General features: G+C 40.2%; 1 protein-coding gene across 2 annotated transcripts in view; it reads right to left on the reverse strand.

Annotated features, from left to right (window-relative positions):
- LOC140457114 (macro domain-containing protein CT2219-like) overlaps window positions 1-18,983 on the reverse strand; it is a 1,058,378-nt gene that overhangs the window by 668,630 nt on the left and 370,765 nt on the right. For both annotated transcript variants that reach the window (XM_072551126.1, XM_072551125.1), the window contains exon 4: window positions 18,279-18,308. In XM_072551126.1, coding sequence (XP_072407227.1) covers window positions 18,279-18,308 — 30 coding nt within the window. The remainder of the gene's footprint in view (window positions 1-18,278; window positions 18,309-18,983) is intronic.

The raw sequence follows: 18,983 nt of genomic DNA on the forward strand, positions 1-18,983 counted from the left end.
CCAGGCATCAATCTAGTGTGCCTCTTCAAAGCCACCTCCAATGTATTTATGCCCTTCCTTATGTAAGGACATCAAAACTTCACACATGTATTCGAGATGTGGTTTCACGAGTGCCTTGTACACATAAACATAATGTAGTGATTATGACAAGGTCAAGAAGGTGGACCTCAAAGGATAGGAGTTCGCTGACTGAGACATTCTGACACAGAGAGCTGGCTCTGAGGGAACTGGATCATGTAAATAAAGGGTGAATTGAGGATGGGATACTGACCTTTGTGGAGTTATTTCAGTGGTGATGAGAGTAAAGCATGGGAAGAAATTTGCTCTCAACAGTCGTTTTTCAGGTGGGGTAAGATTTTCTGGCATCTTGCCATTTTTGGGAAGTTTAACTTGTTAAATCCTGCCCTCGAAGACTGGACCCAGTAAGTGTTATTTTTTCTGAGCTAATGACATTGGAGCAGATGAAAAGCAACAAGTAATTCTCCTGACAGCATGTGGACCCACAGTGTTTCCGATTATTAGCAGCCTAACTTTCCTGAGGCACCAGATGCTAAAACCTTTCAAGAGCTGATGAATTTGGTGAAGGAATAATATTACGAGTCCAAGCCTCCTCTAATTTTGATACGCTGTTATTTTCACTTAGTACTTCAAGGACCAGGAGAATCAATATTGGGATTTTTGACTCTGTTAAGATGATTGGCAGATGCATGTGATTGGATCAGATTAACTGCCCCAATCAGGGAGCCCTGGCTGACAGAAATAAACAGGAGTGTCAGAGATTATGTTCACTCTGAGGGAGCATGACCAGTGTCAAGGTGACACTGCAACACTTTCCACGTGTCATTAAAGTGTGACTTTGTGATGGGATACTGGCCTGTGTGGGGTTATTTCACATCACATTCTTACGTATGTTTAATTCCTCATAAAAAAGGATAGCATCCATTAGCATTTTTTGTGTACGCTTTACACTTGCATACTAACTGTTTATGCCTTATGCACCGGACACCTTTTTCACTTTGCAATTCTACTGTTGTTTTCCATTTAAGTAATACTCTATTTATTCTTCCTGCCAAAGTGACCAATTTCATGTTTCCCTAACATCTGCCAGATATGTTTGTCCACTCACAACCTATCTAAATCTGTCTGTAATCTTATTATCTCTTCTTCACAACATATTTTTCTATCTTGGTAACATCTGTGAATTTAACTGCCATTCATTCACTCCCTTCATCTAAGTCATTGATATAAATTTGTAAAAAGTTGAAGTCTCAGCGCTGACCCGTGTGGGACTCGCTTCATCACATTTTGAGATAAGTTGATTGTTCTAGGCAGGGAGATTGTGTAAATTAGGTCAATGCTCCCTACTGTTTAGAGGAATGAGTAGTAAACCCACTGATAACCCCTGAAGTCCAGACATGAGAAGAGATTACACAAATTAGGCCGGTTTCAAAAAGAATTTAGAAAGTTAGGGGGTGATCTAATTGAAGCCTTCAAGCTATTAACAGAAAAATACAGAGTAGACGAAGATAAACTATTTTCACTGGTTAGGTATACTAGAACTTTGCGGCGGCACGGTGGCACAGTGGTTAGCACTGCTGCCTCACAGCGCCAGAGACCTGGGTTCAATTCCTGCCTCAGGCGACTGACTGTGTAGAGTTTGCACATTCTCCCCGTGTCTGGGTGGGTTTCCTCCGGGTGCTCCGGTTTCCTCCCACAGTCCAAAGATGTGCAGGTCAGGTGAATTGGCCATGCTAAATTGCCCATAGTGTTAGGTAAGGGGTAGATGTAGGGGTATGGGTGGGTTGCGCTTCGGCGGGGCAGTGTGGACTTGTTGGGCCGAAGGGCCTGTTTCCACACTGTAAGTAATCTAATCTAATCTAATCTAACTAGGGGCATAGTCTGGAGGATTAGAGCCAGATTCTTCAGGAGAGACGTTAGGAAGCACTTCTACACACAAAGTGGGTAGTATTGGATCTCTCTTCCACAAAAGGCAGTGAATGCTGGTTCAGTTGTTAATTTTAAATCTGAGAAAGATACATTTTTGTTAAGCAGAGGTATGAAGGGATATGAGCCTAAATCAGGAAATGGAATTAGGCTGCAGATCAGCCATAATCACATTGCATGGTGGAACAGGCTCAAGGGCTGAATGGCCTACACCTGTTCCTATGAAACTCAAAACTATTGAGAAGCTGAATAGGGTTGAAGGTGGCATGTTGTTCCTCAGACTGTGAATCCCAAAATAAGAGTCCACAATCTTAAAATAAGAGATTGAACATTTAGAATTGAGATGAGGAGAAATTCCTTCACTCAAAGAATTATGAATCTTTGGAATCCTCTGCCCCAAAAGACTGTGGATGTTCAGTTATTAAGTTGATTCACGATAATGATCGATTGTTGACTGGATGTGAAGGGAATTAAGGAGCATGGGGATAATAGAATTTGGTGGAATTGAAGTCAAAAATCAGCTAAGGTGCTTTCTTTAACTTTAATGAAATGTCAAAAGTCAAACAACAAGTTAGTTAAAAAGGGGAGATAGAAGTTACACAAAAGGAACACATAGCCAGTACTGCAAAATTTCTGTTTGACAAGGCTTTAATTAGCAGCTCATCAATTGTCAGCTCTGGAGATTTAGTTGAATGTTAACAACTTAATTCATTAATTTAACATATTTTGACAGGATTTCATGTAACAAGTATAAAATCACAGTGACAGTTTAAGTGATAATAAGCAACACCATGTGTTTTGAAAAGGGCAATTTAGCTCTTGCTTGATTACATTTTTTTCATTCTACTTGGAATAACAAGGAAAATAATTTGAGCAAAATAGAGTATAAGTAGAATAAGAAAGAAACACTAGTAATGTGACACCAGTTTCAAAATGAAAATAGTAAATTACTTATATCAAACTGATTCAATGTCATTGTTGGGGTGTCAGGCCACGGTTTTAAGTCTCATTCTATGGATTAATCTGGACAAGGAATGTCAGTTAGCTAGTTGGCTGAAGGGTTCTTACAGCCAGTCTCAGCTCACCTTCTTAACTTCTGGAATTTGTGGATCAGTTACGGACTCAGACCTTAGAACTTTAGAGGATGTATTTCAATCCATATTCCAATTAATGCTCACACAACTCCAAAATACAAACACACCTTGTCGCTTTAATCAAGAACTGCAGATGCTGGAAATCTGAAACTAAAACAGAAAGTGCTGGGCTGCCAGACCTGCTGTATTTTCTGTTCTTGATTCAAGACTTGCAGGTTGGATATCAGCAATGTTTGTACAGACCAACTTTCAAACTGGATAAGGAGCAGCAGCCTGGCTGGATTTCCCAGTGCCTCCCACCCTATATTCAATTGCAGTCCTTTTAGGTCAACCCCAGCAGTGAACAGCTTTATCACAGACCTTGCAATCTGTTGTTTTCCTGAGGCTCAATTACACTGGCATAAACCATCAGGGAGTTCACATGATCTACCTTAAAGGATAGTTTATCAGCATCCCAGTGGTGCAGCCTCTTAACAGAATGGCAAAACAAAGAGAAAAAAGGGAAGATGTGTTTCAAATGGATGGGAAACAGAGGAGCACATTATCTCATACTGAAAACCAAAGTATCTAAAATATAGAGGTAACAGGGTGTGCATACAAGTTACCACATTTAATGCAGTCAAATGTCACACGTTAGAAGATTATGTTAAGTACAAGGATTTTCATATGCTAAATACACTGCCTATCACAATAATTTAGCATTTCAAAATTGTCTTGTTAATGAAAATTTCAAATATATGCAAGTCAGCTTCAGACAAACACTTTGTTCCATAAGTTTTGATTGTAGTTTTGTCACTATGTTTCCTTGGATATGCTTAACACGAGAGTGATTTTCCATCTTTGGTACATAAAACAGGAAGCTACCATCTATGTGATAATGAAACCAGTATGGCGTAAATTGTTATTTCCACATAAGATGTCTGTACCCAATTAAATGGCTGTCTGCTGCACAAGGTGCTGTGTCTGTAGAAGAACATGGTAAATTACTGTATGATGGCACTCTGTGCTTTGGGCATAAATATGTCAAAATTAATATTAGGCACACTAACATATGTACAATAACAATTGTAATAGTAAATCACTATCCAGTTATTGACCTTCCAAGACTGTCCTCAAATCTTCAGTACAAGTTGCAGGCAAACCTAGGAGGGCCAGAAAAAAAATCTTCCCAAGCGCTAAACAATGTGAACCATGAGGAGAAACTTTGAAGAAATGCAGGAGAAATCCAGTGAGACCTTTCTCAGCTTCAGAAGCATCAAGTCATATTTTCCAACAAAGATCCAGATATCGAGACGAGATTCTCCTTAGAGAGTGGTGAGAGGTCTATTAACAGGGATCATCGCTCATAATCATCCTCATTACTACTTAATTTTTCCTCATTAATACAGAAGTTCCTACAACTTGGATAGAAACCAGATACTGAGAATTTCTAACATGGAAATCAAAAGAGGGTATCTGTCAATTCCTGCTCACTGCTTGCTCCTTCCCTCCTGGTGCACGGTGGCCAAGATACAGTGTCTCACAGCATGATCCTGAGCAGCAGCTGCATGCATTCCAAGTCCACAGTATTTGACGATACAATATAAAAGAGGAGTATGATACATGTCAGGTGACTTTTTCAAGTGTGTACCAGGCCAAATACAATAAGTTCTGGTAATTAGTTGCTTTTGAGCCTAAAGCATTATAGGAAGTGGTACTCCTCTAAAGGTCAGTACTAGTACCACTGCTTTTTTGATATTTATAGATGAAATGGATACTGGAATAGAATTCTGAAATATGTTGATGATATCAAACTTGGAAATGAAGCAGACAGCGAGAAGGAGACCAATCAACTACAACAGGACATTGTTAGGGTAGGAGAATGGACAAACAAGTGGGCAGAGGAAATTAAGTGCAAAACGGTTAAGATGATGCATTTTGGTAGAAGGTGTTTGGAGACGCAGTATATATTTAATACACAGTTCTAATGAGTAGGTGGCTGCTGTGGGTAGGCCCACAATGCCACTAGAGAGGGAAGTACAGGATCTTGACCCAGAGATATTGAAAGAACAGTGATATATTTCCAAGTCAGGATGGTGAGTGGCTTGGAGGGGAACTTGCAGGGGGTGGTGTTCCCATGTATCTGCTGCCGTTATGCTTCTACATGGAAGTGGTCATGGTGGTGCTTACTGAGGATCTTAGTGGCAGCAGTGAGTACCATCTACAAGATACACTGCAGAAATTCACCTGAGTGTTGGTGGTGGAGGGAGTGGATGTTTGTGGATGTACTGCCAATCAAGTGGGCTGCTTTGTCCTGGATGGTGTTAAGTTTCTTGGTTGTTGTTGGAGCTGTACTCATCCAGCCAAGTGGGGAGTTTTTCCATCACACTGCTGACTTGTGCCTTGCAGATGATAGACAGGCTCTGGGAAATCAGGAGGTGTGTTACTTGCCACAGTATTCCCAGCTTTTGACCGGCACTTGTAGCTGCTGTGTCCAGTTGAGATTCTGGTTAATGGTAACCACCAGGAAGTTGATAGTGTCAATGGTGATTAAATTGTCAGAGTAGATAAGGTTCCCCATGGTAGGCTTATGCGGAAAGTCAGGAGGCATGGGATAGAGGGAAATTTGGCCAATTGGATAGAAAACTGGCTAACCGGTCGAAGTCAGAGAGTGGTGGTAGATGGTAAATATTCAGCATGGAGTCCAGTTACAAGTGGAGTTCCGCAGGGATCAGTTCTGGGTCCTCTGCTGTTTGTAATTTTTATTAATGACTTAGATGAGGGAGTCGAAGGGTGGGTCAGTAAATTTGCAGATGATACAAAGATAGGTGGAGTTGTGGACAGTGAGGAGGGCTGTTGTCGGCTGCAGAGGGACTTAGATATGATGCAGAGCTGGGCTGAGGAGTGGCAGATGGAGTTCAACCCTGCCAAGTGTGAAGTTGTCCATTTTGGAAGAACAAATAAGAATGCGGAATACAGGGTTAATGGTAGGGTTCTTGGTCAGGTGGAGGAACAGAGGGATCTTGGGGTCTATGTACATAGATCTTTGAAGGTTGCCACTCAGGTGGATAGAGTTTGTAAGAAGGCCTATGGAGTATTATCGTTCATTAGCAGAGGGATTGAATTCAAGAGTCGTGAGGTGATGTTGCAGCTGTACAGGACTTTGGTTAGGCCACATTTGGAGTACTGTGTGCAGTTCTGGTCGCCTCACTTTAGGAAAGATGTGGAAGCTTTGGAGAGGGTGCAGAGAAGATTTACCAGGATGTTGCCTGGAATGGAGAGTAGGTCATACGAGGATAGGTTGAGAGTTCTCGGCCTTTTCTCGTTGGAACGGCGAAGGATGAGGGGTGACTTGATAGAGGTTTATAAGATGATCAGAGGAATAGATAGAGTAGACAGTCAGAAACTTTTTCCCCGGGTACAACAGAGTGTTACAAGGGGACATAAATTTAAGGTGAAGGGTGGAAGGTATAGGGGAGATGTCAGGGGTGGGTTCTTCACCCAGAGAGTGGTGGGGGCATGGAATGCGCTGCCCGTGGGAGTGGTAGAGTCAGATTCATTGGCGACCTTTAAGCGGCATTTGGATAGGTACATGGATGGGTGCTTAATCTAGGATAGAAGTTCGGCACAACATCGTGGGCCGAAGGGCCTGTTCTGTGCTGTATTGTTCTATGTTCTATGTTCTATGTTCTAAATTGTCTGTTATTGGTGATAGTTATAGCCTGGCATTTGTATGGCACAAATGTTACTTGTCACTTGTCAGCCCAAGCCTGGATATTTTCAGATCTCACTGCATTTAAACATGGACTATTTCAGTATCTGAGAAGTTGTGAATAGTGCTGAGCATTGCACAATCATAGGCAAACCTACCTACTTGTGACCTTATGATAGAGCGAAGATCATTGATGAAACATCTGAAGATGGTTGAGCTGAGAATTAAATTTTTTTAAAAAAGGGATAATGACCTGGTATCCACAGTCTGAGAAGATGGTGGAAGCAGACATGAGCAATAATTTCAAAAAGAAACTAGATGAGAACTTGAAGAAAATAAACTTGCAGGATTATGGGGACAGAGCAAAACCACGTGATTAGATTGCTTGACAGAGAGCTGGTTTCAGTTCAATGGACCAAATGGTCTCCTTTGTCAGTATGACTCTGTAACCAAACAATGCAATTTTAAATTACTAACCAGCGACTTGATTTGGAATATCCATCCTAGGTGCATTTGTGTTTTAAATGGTATAGTCTAATCCCAGTTCAGAACACATAGCAATCCATCCTTTAAAGTTACAAAATTATTCCCTATGTTATCTAATTGCCTTCTAATTTGCATTGTTTTCTCATTCACTGTTCTCTATATTGTTGGAATCTTATAGTATAGGCCATCACTCTTCATTTTGGCTTATCAATAGTGGTATGACGAGCATATCAATACCACATCCAATTTGGTTTACAAGGAACTTCAATTGTTATAATCTGAAAGGACAAAGGAAGCAGATTCAATTGTAAGGGGGACTGGATAAAAACTTGGAAAGGAAAAGATTTGCAGAGCTATAGGGAAAGAACAAAGAAGCAGGACTAATTATACACATCTTTCAAAAAGCCAGAAAAGACTGAATGAACTATAAGCTTCTGATTTTATTTCACAAATTATCATATTGCTACCAAGGTGCAGCCTTACCATGTTTCATGCTCCTCTGAGGTACTTCAGAATGTTTTTCCATGTTAGAAGTACTACATAAATGTAATTTGGTTGCAGCAAATTGGTTGCCATTGCAATAGATGCAGCTAACAGATCTCTACACTTAAACTTACAATGTCACTCAATGACCTTACTTCAGTCACCTCGAAAAGCACTCTATAAATTATGCTGATAATATCATTCAGTATATGGTGCAACAGTTCAGCATTTTTATATGGATTAGGAGAAATGAGACCTCCAGTTATCAGTGTGGAAATAAATGAGTTGCATTTCCTATTCAACTAATCCCACTAGATTTCTGAGTAAAACCAGTTTATAAAATCCATCTGAAAACTAATAATGGGTTGGAAAATTGAAGTTGATTCTGAGATATTGTATCACAATGAAGTAGCTCACTTATGGAAACAGAAAGAGGACAAAGAACTTGGTTTGATACAGACCCTTCATGATCCCATAGCATCCCCACCAATGAAATGCATTTTAAGCCAATGTTGTAGTGTAGGGAAAATACAACAAACACATTGAAATAACAAAATTATATTGGCTGGATCTTGAACTTGTAATATTCAGTTACAGGAATTTGTACAAAAGACTGCTAGGACTCTGATAATAGACATCTTCTGGATGAAAGATGGGACTCTCTAGATAGAAGCTGAAGTGTAGTCATTGATTTGCAAATAGTAATGCTTTCTAATTTGGCTTTAATTTTTACGTTAAAAGAACTCAATCATTAAAAGCAATCAATAAGCTTTGTCTCTTCTTTAACTCTTAGACACAAGATTAATAGTTCATTCTGTTGAGATTTTGATCCTGAATTACAGAAGATATTGTACACTCCTCCATGAATAAAAAAGGCAGCATTCTAGCTCAGAGGCCCAGTGAACACTATAAATTACAAATGCTTTATACTTGCATCTAAATATCACAGTGTGGAGATTCTGGGTACGGTGATAGTAAACCTACCATTCAGTCAGACACTCCACATTTCAGTGGACCTCAGGACCTGACAACCACAGAAGGTGCACCATGGCACAGCCCCAACCTGTAAATCCTTGAAACAGCACCTGCAAAAGGCAATGAGAGCAGGAGAAAGCTTCCGGGCCAGTCAGAATTACATCATAGTACTGGTGCAACAACCACCCTATATACAAGGCTCCTTGTACAGGCTCTTGTGACGAGCAAGTGCCATCCAACTTTTGAGGGACCACCATACATGCAGCAAAATTTGGGTAAATTTGCTGTGCAATTAATTTTACAAACTAGCAGAAGACTATATTTGCATTCTCATCTGAAAATAGCATGTTGGAAGTTCATACGTCAAATTTGCAGCTTAGAGTCAGGCTATTGACCCCAGAGAGTGTTTCTGCTCTATAGGAGACTGTGCCCACTCTCCTTCATTGGACCCTTACTCTGCAACCGTTTGTTCCTTTCTCTCTTCTGTGTTTACTCAAGCTTTTTCTTAAATGCATCTGTGCCATGTCAGAGTGAGCTCCACGTTCTTTCACGGCTCTCTGGGGAGAGAGGTTTCTCCTGAATTCCCCATTGAATTTATTGGTATTCTCCACAATTCTCTGGAAATCAATGGTATATGAAACACAGTGTGGTATTGCCAGATAATTTTCCTCTTGCTTCTTTCTATTCTGCTCCATGCTGTTCAGGTCTCCTTACATGCAGCTGGTCCTCTAAAACTTTGGTGATATTATTGTTCCTCAGATGCAAGTCTGGGCAGAGTGTGTTTCGGCATGGATTCAATCTTGGCAATCAGGGCAACTAAACTAAACTATGCACATGCACCTACTCCTATTATTAGGAGTCATTACCTGTAATCAGCAGCAGAAAGATATGCCCCTTTTCAACGCAACAAGCATTACATCACGACACACAACTGAACACCAGCAGCATTCAAAACACTTTCCACCTGAAATCAGTGTACTTTTACCGCAGCTGCTTTTCTTAGCTCCACCTGGGGCACAGCTATAAACATCAAGCTGGAAGCTCATAAAACCTGACAACTCTATCAATGACTGACAACTCCAAAAGGCCCTGAATCTGAGACTATGAGGACAGATAGTCTTTCAGGTGACAAAAAGTTCTGAAATCACATTTCACAACTCAGTCCATCTTCTTGTGAACACCAAACTCAACGTAGCTCTGTCTATGACACGTGAAACTAGTGATTATACTGCAACTGCAATAAGATCGTATATAGCAGGAGCTCATGACAATATTCCATCACTTATAATGCAGAAATAAATCAAATACACAGAACTGTGATTTTTGCAACAGTAGATGTAATCATTACTGAGTATCAAAGACACAAAATTTATTTCCTTTAATACTAGGGATAATCTCCCTGAGGAAATTCATTTTTCCATTACTTTATTTCTTATGATTTAACAGGATTTGTCCTATAATTCTTACTCTGAAACCAAAAATAGTTTATTTTGGTTACAAATTGCTAAAATACTAATATAAGGCTGTTGATGCAACTTACTATTGACTTTTGTATCAGTCAAACATAGTCGCTACAGTAGCTCTACATGTAACATAGGTGAATGGCATAATACTGTAAACAAGCAAGCCACTGAGAGTGTTTCTGCTCCTCGTCTGGCAATAGTGAACCATGGTATTTACACACATCTTATATGCCACAAAGTAATGTTTATTGGGAATGTACTGTTATTGAAGAAAGCCTTTTGGCCTTTTCAGTACAAACCTGAAAGGTTGTGGCCAACCATCTCTTCCCCATCAACTCTACTCTCCTATACTGTATTGGTATGAAGAAAGCAATAGGGAAAGGTGGCGCTTATTGCTTTTAGTCAGCACTTCAGTCTCAAATCATGGAAAAAGGTATAATGTAACACTGCAGGGCATCCATTGCTCTGTTTCATTGGTCTACAAGTCAATAACATCACCCTAAATCCCCAGTGAATCTACCAACAAAGCAACATCAAACTTATTCCTTTTATTTATTTCTGAGACATGGGCATCACTGGCTGGCCAGCATTTACTGTCTGTGCCTAAGCTGTCTCTGAATGAGTGGCTTGCTATGCCACTTAAAGGGCAGTTGAGATTCAATTATATTGCCGAGGGCCTGGAGTCACATGTAGGCCGGACCTGGTGAGAATGGCAGATTTCCTTCCCTGAAGGACATTAGTGAGCCTGTGAAAAGGAGTCAAAAATTGTGGTGCTGGAAAAGTACAGCAGGTCAAGCAGTATCCGAGGAGCAGGAGAGTCGATGTTTTGGGCATAAGCCCTTAATAATCTGCAGTCCTCACTTTGTCCTGGTCACTGTGAAGAGGAGAACCTTATTTTATGCAGAAGTGCTCAGAACACACTCCGAGACCACTTCATGTGATACCATTGAACTCATTATTAGCAAAGACATCAAATAAGAATGATGATGATAAACAATTCAAATGCAATTCTCTAAAAAGGGAGAAAGGCTTAATGTGTCTCAATCTACCCTTAGAGACCTGGAAGCCAGAGTACACTTTTGCAGATAAAATCCAACATTTAGCCTTGTGTATCACCGAATTTAAAATTTCTTCATGTTAACCGTGTGAAGCATAACATAATAACTGTATTTACACAAAGAGGTCAAGGTCAAAAACATTTTAAAAATCCGATGGAAATAATGCTTTTAGTTTCCCTGGAAAACAATATTCAACAATTTTACAAATAAAGAGACAACTTGTTCTCCAGAATCATTATGTAAGTAAAATGCAGTCTGCTCATCACTGATGACAACATGGGTCTCTAAAGTACCTACCATGCTTTCAAAAATCAAACTTTAAGGGTCAAGCAGATCAAGTAAACTGCCCAATCTGTAGACTGAGTAAAACACTCCTTCCTTTTGATGAATCCTGGCATTTTAATGTTAAACACCTTCAAATAAAATAAAATCCAATTCACCAGACTCCACATTCTCCAAGGCCAAGTTGACAGTCGCTATCCACACTGCAGAACTCTAAGCACTAACGGTAGGAATGAATGCAGTAGTCCTCTATATAGTTCACAGAACTCTTTCCTGTGCAGTTTACAACGTCCTCTGCTGTATAGCTCTATAGAATATAGCTTACATCACCCATTGCTTCTCTTGTGGACCAGTCTCTAAAGGGTATTCTGAAAGGTGAAAAACTTGCAAGCCACATTATTTTAAAATTCATTCTTGAGAAATTGGCATTCCCTGGCACTTACTGTTTATTGCTAAGAGTGGATCTTTGTCTTGAACTGCTGCAGGTAGTAATTTTTCGTATTACTGAGTGGTTTGCTGGGCTATTTCAGAGTTTGTTTCACATGGCTGTGCCTCTAGAGTCATTTGCATATTTAATTGTTTCAGGGTGGCACATTTCCTTCCCTTAAGAACATGAGTGGTCCATTGGGTTTTCATGACAATCGAACAGGTCACATAGGATTATTGAGATTCTGGTTACAAGAAAAGCATCAAACCCAAGCTTTTGATAGTTGTATTTCTAAGTATTATTCATTGTTTTACTTGTCACACTATATATTATAGCTGATTGAAAATAATTTGTCCCAATCATTCTGTCAGCAAGAAAGGAACAGATATAATTTTGTGGGTCACTGATTTATTACTGTTTACCTTGTATTGCTGCTGAAAGCCAATTTAACTTATATTAAGTTTGTTCATATTGACCACTGTAATAATGCTATGCTGCGTAGACTGGAAGATCTCAAATTCAATAAATTGCCCTTGCTGCTGGTTAGAATGTTGTTACGAGTACAACTATTGCCCTGTGCTGGAGATGGGGAAAAACCTGATCCACTTCTGATCTTTACCCAGTGATTCCCAATGGAAAGTGCATGTGGTAGAATCACAATAATAATAAATCTTCATTTTTATGTTCAGCAAGATCTTATCACTTGTAATAGGTACGAGACAGGGTGCAGTTTATTGTGCAAGTGCAAACCTTCCTTAGTATTGGTTCTGAAGTTTCTGTTTAGGTTATGTATTCAAGCTGACACCGACTGGCACTGAAAATTAATAATTAACTACCACCAGAGTTTGACTGTACCAGATAGTGGGCAAATATAATGCATACCAGTCAGCCTTCATAACTTCACCATCAAGCCTGGAACACTATTTATCGGCCATGTAACTCTCACATACAAAATGCATTCCATTTCGCATATGCAATCGTGTGGTATATTTTTCAGCAAGAGCAGCTTGTACAAATAACAGAACTGGCCAGCCTAACTGAACCTCATCAATAAACGTCACTCATGGAGCCAGCACCATGAAATAAGTTAGTGCTGAGTACTGACACGGTCAGTATTGGATCTAACTATCTATAGGACCATTGATAATCCAATTATACACACCAGAGAAAGGGTCCAATTTAAACAGTCTGTCAATAGTGTAAAAGTAAGTACTGGTGCTGTATTGATGTTCTGCCACTAACACACAGAATAAGTCTATAGTTTTGTCATATTTACAATCCTGCTAAAGACATGCAGAGATTAAAGATCATTATTACACCAACTCTGATTCATTTAAATCACCAGATTACATTTCTGAAAATTGAACTCATAAGCAACATTTTATCCTATTGATGTAAACACGATAAAATAAAAATTAATTTAACTATTGTGCATGAAAGAGCAGGTTTTCTGATTAACTGATGTTGTAGTTACAAGTTCAACTGAACAGCCCAACACAAGATGCTGCAACATGCGACATCTCCCGACTCACACACAAGTCATAGCAAAACAAAACTCATTTATATGGCAGAGCAAAAGTCCAAACTTCACAGAAACATATAAATCAAAACATTGAACTACTTTTGCAGAGAGAGAGAGAGACAGAGATTCAACAACACTTATATGTAAAGAATCCAGATTCAAAAAAATTGCTTAATTCTAATAATATGATAAAATAAATGGTGGGTATATATACACGATTATTCTATGTCACAACAAGTGCATCTTAGTTTGAAGGCCAGTTTTCACTGTCAATGATGCTCTTACCTTTCGTTCAATGGAGTTAGTCATGGGTAATTGATCTCAAGGGAAGTGAGGAAAACTGGCCAAGAAACAAGATTCTAGATGACACTGCAATGAGTCTCGTGGCTGGTTGAGGCAAAAAGTCAGCTGGATAGCATTAATATTACCATCTTACCTCCCAACTAAGGACAGGGTAGCTGCAGAGATTTGGGACAGGTGAAGAGGAGTCCTTAAATTACAATTAATAAAGAGAGCTGCTCCAAACAAATGTTCTGTCATTAATAAATATGGTTAATTAGCATGTACGCAGGCATTCTGGAACTAATAAAAGTGAAAAGATTTTCTACTTAATGTAGCAAAAGGTCTGCAGCTTAATCCGACAAAATGCAACTTCCATAAAATATATCAGTGATGCCTTCTACCTGCAACTGACTGTTCAATATTTTTCTGACAACTTTAAATCAGTAAGTCAACATTAGCCACAAATCGCATTTAATTTACCACCACTTTGAACATTTTACACACACATTTCAGTAAGCGCAACCTAGCGCAAAGCACTTGCAGGTGCTATAACTTTGAGAGATAAATCAAACCACTGTCAAACTAATTTGCTGGTCAGCAAGAAAGAGCTATGCAATCTGCTTTATGATGTATTGCAATAATCGAAACACAAAATATATTTATTACCCTTTAATGCTTATGAGGAGTATGTGAAGAAGAACAACACAAATCTTCTCCTCTACTCACTCATTTCTTCCTGCACCATAAAGATCTTTCACACTAATAAAGCAATATTTACTGATATTAATGAGAGTCCTAAGCAAACAGAGAGGAACCCAAGGGCCATGACTTTTTTGGGGAAAAAAAATCAATTTTTCCTTACCTTATCCCTACTTCATCACCCTCTTCACTAGTTTTGCAGTCCATACAAATTTAGGTTGATTTTCTTTTACTCAAGTTGAAGCCCATCTGCCCCGCCCTCTTTAAAGGAAGCATGTGTTCCTCCTTGATAACAGCTCTTTACATCCATCAAGTATATATCATTGAATGAAACATCTCAAATCAATCTGAGCTGAGAGTCGTGTGCTGGGAGGTAGGTGGCAACATGATATTCAGAATTCCTGAAGGACAGTCACACAAGACTTAAAAAGACCGTTTCTCTCTATACAGCCGCAGTCAAATCTGCTGAGTCTTGCCACCATTCCCAAACTTTTTTCCAGAATTTCTTGTCTTTTGCCTTGTTCTCTAATATTTCATTTAAAGTTATCATGCCATGTGGGTAAATGTTGTGCCTGCAACAGCGCATTTTAATATTGATCCCATTCTTGTAAAAATTATAAATTCAATAATTACCAGAGTGTTTTTAATGCATTCTCAGAGCAAGTCACAGGTATCCTGCCTACCCACAATGTTCTTTATCTCATATTCAGACACCGAGCGCCTTAAAGGAACAGAAGGTTATCTTCCTATCAAAACAATCAGGTTGCCTAGAACACGGAAGACTTTAAAAATCACACCAATCTTTTAAGGCTGGATGCTTCAGATCTGCATGCCCAAACTTTTCTATTCAAAGGTCTCAATGAAAAAAAATTGTGAATGAACTTTAATTGCTTATCAATTAATATATGTGCCATTGCAAGACCAAAGCTATCCCTTAATAGCAGAGTAAAGCATTGTGCATTAAGTGACATAATACTATCCTTAAAAGGCAATGAATCATCTGATTTATGGCAAAAACAAATAACTGGGAATCTAGAATGTCCTGCACACATCCATTCCATTCAAAAATATATGGCTTGTTCTGGCCTAGCTCAAAGAATTTAAAAACATTACCCAATCTAGAAATTTCTTTGCAAAGAACAATTTGGGCCGGTTTTTAATGGAGCCAGGGAGACTCCTTGTAGAGGTAAAAATGGTGGTAGGGTCACAATTCAAGATCCATGATTTCCAATATTCATCACTGCTTTTCAAGAGATTCGGCTGATTTGGATTCTAAACCTAAAACCTGTGCTCCCAACCTTCCTGACTCCAGAACAGGGGTAGGCCTGTCCTTGTCCTCTGCAGTTTTCATGGAGTTTGGTCAGTTTTTCAAAGAGCCAATAATGGTTTTCCTCAACACAGGTGGAAATGTCTTCTCCGTAACTACCTAATCAAATCCCTCCATAGTCATAATGATTTCTATCAAGGGGCATCTGTCAATGTTCTAAGGGAGAAAGTTAAAAATCACACAACACCAGGTTATAGTGCAACAGGTTTATTTGGAAACACTGGCTTTCAGAGCACCGCTCCTTCATCAGGTAACTAGTGGGACAGTATCATAAGACACAAGATTTACAGCAAAAGATCACAGTGTCATGCAGTTAGAACAATATATTGAACAAACCTGGATTGCTGACAAGTCTTTCATCTTTTAGAATGGGTTGTAGGTTGTGGTTCATGATGTAAATCCCAGAACTTCCTTTAAGTCACATTATCGAGATAACTTAAGGTTGTATTAAAAAAAAAGCTGACATCTCAGCTCAGACAATACATTAAAGGTGTGAGGTTAGAGTCTGTCCTTATTCCAATCTTGAGTCAGACTGGTTCTATTTCTATTACGTGGATAGACTGCCTGCATTAACTGCCTGCAGGTAGTGTGTTTTTTAGGCAAAAATAGAATGTATCTGCAAATACAATTCTGCAAATGCAAATTCACCCCATAGACTTGTGAGTGTGTGTGTGTGCGTGTGCATGCACATGTGAGGGGGAGTAGTGGGGGGGGAGAGAAAGAGAGAGAGCGCATGTGAGTATGTGCATGAGAGAGTGAGTACACGTGTGTGTTTGCGTGCTTGGTAGAGTGTGTGTGTAAGTGTGATGGTGTATAAGCCTGTGAGAGGTTGTTTGCGTGGGTGAGAGTATGGAGGGGTGTATGTGTGCGTGTCTAAGAGACAGCGGGTGTATGAGAGAGGGTCTGTGTGAGTGTGTACAGTGTAGTGGGATCACCTATAGTGTGCCATGAACCCAAGGTCCTGGTTGAGGCCATCCTCATGGGTATAGAACTTGGCTATCAGCCTCAGCTCGGCTACTCTGCAATGTTCTGGATTAGTGGTGCTGGAAGAGCACAGCAGTTCAGGCAGCATCCAAGGAGCTTCGAAATCGACGTTTTGGGCAAAAGCCCTTCATCAGGAATAAAGGCAGTGAGCCTGAAGCGTGGAGAGATAAGCTAGAGGAGGGTGGGGGTGGGGAGAAAGTAGCATAGAGTACAATGGGTGAGTGGGGGAGGGGATGAAGGTGATAGGTCAGGGAGGAAAGGGTGGAGTAGAAAGGTGGAAAAGGAGATAGGCAGGTAGGACAAGTGTGGACAAGTCATGGGGACAGTGCTGAGCTGGAAGTTTGGAACTAGGGTGAGTTGGGGGAAGGGGAAATGAGGAAACTGTTGAAGTCCACATTGATGCCCTGGGATTGAAGCGTTCTGAGGCGGAAGATGAGGCGTTCTTCCTCCAGGCGTCTGGTGGTGAGGGAGTGGCGGTGAAGGAGGCCCAGGACCTCCATGTCCTCAGCAGAGTGGGAGGGGGAGTTGAAATGTTGGGCCACGGGGCAGTGTGGTTGATTGGTGCGGGTGTCCCGGAGATGTTCCCTAAAGCGCTCTGCTAGGAGGCGACCAGTCTCCCCAATATAGAGGAGACTGCATCGGGAGCAACGGATACAATAAATTATATTAGTGGATGTGCAAGTAAAACTTTGATGGATGTGGAAGGCTCCTTTAGGGCCTTGGATAGAGGTGAGGGAGTAGGTGTGGGCACAGGTTTTACAGTTCCTGCGGTAGCAGGGGAAAGTGCCAGGATGGGAGGGTGGGTATATCCTTGGAGGATGGTCACCCAAAGATCCAAGGCCAAATGTCCTTGACCGCTGAAGTGTTCCCAGACTGGGAGGGAACATCCTGGTCTGGCGATTATTGCATGGCGTCCATTCATCTGTTGTTGTAGCATCAGTTCAGTCTCGCCAATGTACCATACCTCAGGGCATCCTTGCCTGCAGCGTACGAGATTGACAACGTTGGCTGAGTCACATGAGTACCTGCCATGAAATGGTGGTATCCGTGTCGACACCCTCCAACCCATTCTAAAAAGATGAAAGACTTAACAGCAATCTAAGTTTGTTCAGTATATCATTTTAATTGCAATGACACTGTAACTTTTTGCTATAAATTCTGTGTCTTATGATCCTGCCCCACTAGTTATCAGCTGAAGGAGTAGTGCTCTGAAAGTTACTGCTTCCAAATAAACCTGCTGGGACTATAACCTGGTGTTGTCTGATTTTTAACTTTGTCCACCCCAGTCCAATACCGGCTCCTCCACACTAAGAGAGGAAAGTTAATATTGAAGGTGTGTGTGGAATCATGGTGGTGCTGAGATTTTACCTCCATGTCATACCAGAGTGGATCTTGTAGCTTCTAAGTGGAATCTTTGCATCAATTTTACTCCAGAACAGATTTTAATACAGTCCAGGGGATTAAAGATTTGGGTTTCAACATGCACATATAAATACCCATCTAACTGACTAGATGTTTACATTATACAAAGCAGTGGGAATATCAAAGCCAAAATACTCACCTCCGCCTCCTCCCATCAGTGAGGAATTTGCTGTAAAAAAAAATGAGAGAGTTAAAATATACACTCATCATAGCCTCAGCATATATTTCAACTCTCACTATCTGTAAATACAGACTGAGGCCCAAATTCAAATTATGATAAACACATTGGATCTAATCACTGAATGCTAATGCATAAATTTTCATTGGGTCAAACCATCTCCCAGTAAATAGAATTCTAGCAGTCCAAAGCACTTTCAATTACATAGCACACCACATAAAAGACTTGCATTTATATCTCGCCTATCAGAATCTCAAGACGTGCTGAAGCACTTAACAATCAATGAAGTATTTTTGAAGTGGGTGCTTTCTAATAGAGAAGGAAAGGAAACCTGACTTTAAACTACCGTGAAATATTCTCACAGAATTCCTCAGGCTACTGTTACATCCACTCCCAAATTTTAATCAAAGATTTAGACACACGAAGGCTCATCTTGCAAATGGAAAGCCCTAAATGCAATGTTGTGGGAACCTCACAGTTTTTATTATATATATGTATTCCCATTGAGTGAGAAGCAGAGATGAAAACACAATCAGCCTTTTGAAATAGCTTTTTCTTGCATTTACTTCTGGATTTAGATTTGCTAATGAAGGAATGCATACCCTACCCCAACTTTTCCATTGATGGTACTCTGAAAGTAGTACTGTGTATTGGTGTGGTCCCACC

Source organism: Chiloscyllium punctatum, chromosome 31, assembly GCF_047496795.1.
Source record: "Chiloscyllium punctatum isolate Juve2018m chromosome 31, sChiPun1.3, whole genome shotgun sequence".
NCBI lineage: Eukaryota > Metazoa > Chordata > Chondrichthyes > Orectolobiformes > Hemiscylliidae > Chiloscyllium > Chiloscyllium punctatum.